Genomic DNA, 4,476 nt, shown 5'->3' with positions numbered 1-4,476 from the left:
TCATTGGTCCACGAGAAAAGAACTTACACCCACAGAGTAATGTGATTGGTCCGAATATTGATGATAAATCTCTGAGCCAATGGGAAATAAGGAGGCGGGAACATAGTTTATTGTGCTACATTGTAACCTACCTTTTAGTTATTTGAATGTTTTGGGGATCATTTGAAAAAATGAATGTATGAAAGTATCCTAAATTACCTTTTAATTAACTAATATCTAAATCTGGCGTTTTAATGGCAAAAAATGAAATAATTGCAGCCTGTTTATAGTTTGTTTTTTTTGTTTTTTTTCTAAGAAAGCAGAGAACCGCATAAATTAAAATTGAACAGACTACTATATTTACCAAAATTACGGATTACTTTTGGGTCAGCTGTACATGTTAAATTATACTGCAAACACTGTACAATATAGGTTTCCTTTTATATGAATTTTAGTTTAGCTGGGTTAGATATTTAATTATTTCTTAGCAGTAGATTTTAAGCATTTTTTACATTTGTAATAACAGTATCTTAAAACTAGTTCGACCATAATAATGGTAGTAATACATTTGACAAAATGGATACAAATTTGCAAGACAAGAAAGATTTATAGGATTGTCAAAAATATTTATTAGGCTCAAACTTCACACATTAAATAACAATATGACCTGCCTTTTGTAACGGGCACATTACGTCAGAGCTCAAGGCTTGATGTAATATAAGATAGGCCACATTTTTATTGCAAAATATAAATAAGAGCTTATATACAAAATAATGTATAATATTGCACTAAGAGGTAATTTCATGCATATCTTTTGCATGCACCACCCAAGTACTCTCATAATATCACTGCATGTTTTGAGCAGCCACTAGTCACAAAGTACTCGAGTTGTTTCACAGCAATAAACTATCATGAAAACCAGTAGTTTGGCATCCACCACATCACCTGGCTGTGCTTATGCAGTTTACATATACTGCAATTATTAGACACTGTTCTGTGCTATCAAATAAAGCTCAACACAGCAAAATGTCAGTTAATGCACTTGTGGTCACATTCATATAATTGGCCTCCAGTTGTAAACCCTTAAACAATTAGAAAAAACATGAAATAAGTAGAACTGTCCGTATCCTTGGAGGTAGCAGGCTCCTGTCTTAACACTTTTCTTAATAACAAATATGGCACCAAATCTCTGCAGCACTTTCCAGAAAACCTGTTTTCTTGGATGAAAAATCTTATGGTTCTTCAAGATTCCCATTAGTTTGAAATAAGTAGGGTAAACATAAAGATATAATTATAATATTCACTCTCAATCAAAGTAACCTCAAACTCAAAATGTTAACCAAATTGACCTTCACTGTAAGTCTACACCAGCAGCTAAAAATAAACCCGGGTCAGAAACTGGTTCACAGCGACGACATGTTCTATATGGTAGACAGAATTCTCTACAGGCTTTGAGTAAAGGTAGAACCCACACCATGAAGATTATTCTCCACACTCAATCTGAACAATACAGATGGATGATTCATTACTTACTCTTTGACTCGCCGTGGTATGATTGATATAGATTTCTTTGAACTCATGAAGAATACAAAGTATATTAACACAAAACACTCTTAACACATTTCCTACTGGCACAGTTCAAGCCCTAAATATGGTGTAGGTAACAAAATATCTCCATGGCAGGTGTTTTTTTTTTAGTGGAACATGTCTTTCTGTGTGCAGGTAGCATGGTGAATGGGGTTTGTTAAAAGAGCATGAATCAGTCAATGTACTGGGATAGCCAGCGGAAACCATCTCCATATCCTTGTCTCTTCAGCACACTACACATGTAAACCTCCATTGGCCTCAAATTCAGCTCCTTCAGTGACACTTTGCCCTGAAAAGAAACAAAAGGACACATTTCAACCTATTTTACCATGGACAGAGAACATGTACGATATCCTAAACCTGATAACCCGAAAAATAACACTTTTCTTCTGTGCTGAAAGAGAGGTATGATCTGGCATTGCAAGATTTGTGAAACACACTGTTATTATTCAGTGAAAATGTCCTTGAACGACCAGGCAGCATGGACACAAACGTGCTATTTAATGAAGTCATATCAGAGAAAGGAGTAACTATAGGAAACATGCTGTTTTAGTGTTTCTACTGCTTTCCCACATAATCCCTCATGTGTGGATTACCTTTCCAGTTGTCTGTCCATGAAGGCCAAAGATTCCTCTGAGCCCATCCTCGCTGATGGCCTCGGGGCGGTCTATCTTATTCCCCAGGATGAGAACCGGGACGTTTGAGATGGTTTCATCCGTCAACAGGGCCTGCGGACAGAAAGGGTTCAAATATACACCAAAGAGAACTGCATTGAGCGTCATATACAGGTGAAAGCAATATAATTAACTTACATCCAGTTCAACTTTAGCCTCTGCTAGTCGCTCATGGTCTGCAGAATCCACCATGTAGACTACACCGTTTATGGCCGGGAGGTAGTTCTTCCAGATCCTTCGTGCTGTGAGAGCGACACAATGTCAGCATGTACCTGCACACAGCTGCCAGGGCATCAAACTGCATCTTTCTTATTCCTACCTTGTACATGACCTCCCAGGTCAAACGTTGTAAAAGTCATCCCAGCTATGGTCAGCTCCTCGGATGCTGAGGACAGAGGGGATGCACTGGCTTTAGACAAGCGATGGAACAAAACTGACAGCAGAACTGGTGGCATATCAAATCGCTGAATGTACTTGGATGCAGCGTTGGCACGTGTTGTCCCAGCCGGTCGTCTCTGAGCATGTGCAGGAGTGTAGTTTTTCCAGCATTGTCTAGTCCGAGGAACACTAGCTTGCCACTCTTCTTGTACAACCCTGAGGATACAAAGAAAACAAACCATATTCATTTAAAATAAGATCACTGTAAGCTGAAGGAGGAGGACAGGGAAGCCCTACATGGGAATTCTACTACATCTATGTTTGTACACATTGACCTCTACTGACAAAGGCACAGACAGTTATTTAAAAATGACAAACATATAATGTTTCTGACAATGTTGGGAAGTTTGCTCTCTGGACAGACCTCATCCATGCTTACATTCAGTGTGGTTCATGAGCTACAGCCATTTTAGTTTGGGTCTGTCAATTTATTTTACATGACGACAAAAGTTCTGGTACTTAAGGCTAGAATATAGTATTAGTATATGTGCAGTACTTTACCTAATAGTTGCAAGACACTGCTGAAGCTCTTGTAGATCCAATTCAAAATAAAAGACATTTCTCTGGACTGCCTGTAATACAGATCATACTGAAATTATTCATTATAGCACATCAATGAAGAACACAGCCCAGGACAGTGATTAGTTCAAATGGCTGTCGGACCTTAACGGAGCCTCTTCTCCCCTCATAAGCCCACATGAGAAGATGAAAACAAGTCACAGCACATCAAGACAGACTGAGCTAGAAAATAAGTATAGCATTTAATGTAGTGTTGCAAAATGACAGAATCTATCACTGAAGCTCATTGTTAATCATTATTCCCGACTCTGGATTACGCTGCTGGTATGTAAACTCTGTGTAATCACACAAGCTTTAAAGCATGAAAGGAAAGGAGGGCAAACTAAACCACAAACAGGCTTCAACAGATTTTTAGATAGTTTGTTTCTCAGAGCAGTCTCACTAAATTACGCTGATCTTCCTTTGACTATTTTTATGACGGGTTGCGGCAAGGACACTTGATCTCGGCAGTCGCCCCCTGCTTCCCCCTCTCACACACACACACTCTCACACACACACACACCTGTCACTCTATATGAGACTTGATGTGCTTGTTGCAATGAATAGTGAGGCCTTCAGTGACTAAGGCTCCGGCAAAATACCCAACTGTTGATTACTTATCATGCAGTGTTTCAGTATTGGGTCCTTTTGTAAACACCAAACTTCCATTTATAAAGTATGACATTTAAATCCAACGTCTACGGAATAAACACTAACACAACAGGCAGCGTGTAATTCAGGTAACCCTCTATAATGTCGGTATTCATGGAATCGCACCAGGTTTTCGTGCAAATCTCAAACCAGTATTCTAAAATAAATATACATGTGCTACAACATAAAACAGGCCACACAAGTCATGACTGGACTCCTCGGAAATGTTAGTTTCAGCGATTTTACTTGTACAGTTGGGCTTATCACGTGAAGCTCGTAGTAGCGACATCAGCTGTCATACAGTAAACAATGATACATTTAGTAAACAACATACGCGCAAATGTCAGGAAAGTGCTTCAACAAGCAGAACAATACACTTAAAACGCGGAGACTGAAACAACGTCAGCCTGACATATACATTGGGGGAATTACCTTTGTCTGTCGTATTTATGAACTGCCCGTCAGTTGGTTTTTGGTCCAAACTGTCCCGTCGACCGTCATGTAGCCTACGGGTTTGACAGTTAGCCGGAAATACGTCACTAGGATGGCATGTAGAGCGCGCGGGAGGCGGGGCTCATGCTAGTAATGG

The 4,476-nt window shown here is 39.4% G+C and overlaps 1 protein-coding gene across 2 annotated transcripts; it reads right to left on the bottom strand.

Moving 5' to 3' along the window:
• Window positions 1-590: 590 nt before the first annotated feature.
• sar1ab (secretion associated, Ras related GTPase 1Ab) lies at window positions 591-4,407 on the bottom strand. 2 transcript variants are annotated; one of them, XM_031875807.1, is made up of 7 exons: window positions 4,320-4,407; window positions 3,180-3,250; window positions 2,715-2,834; window positions 2,560-2,625; window positions 2,379-2,482; window positions 2,163-2,294; window positions 591-1,855 (listed from the first exon to the last, which is right to left on the bottom strand). In XM_031875807.1, exons 2-7 carry the CDS (start codon window positions 3,235-3,237, stop codon window positions 1,739-1,741), a joined length of 597 nt encoding a protein of 198 aa, XP_031731667.1. In that variant the 5' UTR covers window positions 3,238-3,250; window positions 4,320-4,407; the 3' UTR covers window positions 591-1,738. The 2 variants fall into 2 exon arrangements, with proteins under 2 accessions (XP_031731667.1, XP_031731675.1); XM_031875815.1 differs by having other exon boundaries at window positions 3,180-4,389.
• Between the last annotated feature and the right edge of the window lie 69 nt (window positions 4,408-4,476).

This window comes from Anarrhichthys ocellatus, unplaced genomic scaffold (assembly GCF_004355925.1).
Source record: "Anarrhichthys ocellatus isolate YVR2014 unplaced genomic scaffold, GSC_Weel_1.0 scaffold3, whole genome shotgun sequence".
Taxonomy (NCBI): Eukaryota; Metazoa; Chordata; class Actinopteri; order Perciformes; family Anarhichadidae; genus Anarrhichthys; species Anarrhichthys ocellatus.
Note: the sequence above shows the minus strand (reverse complement) of the source record. Positions and strands in the feature narration are given on the sequence as shown.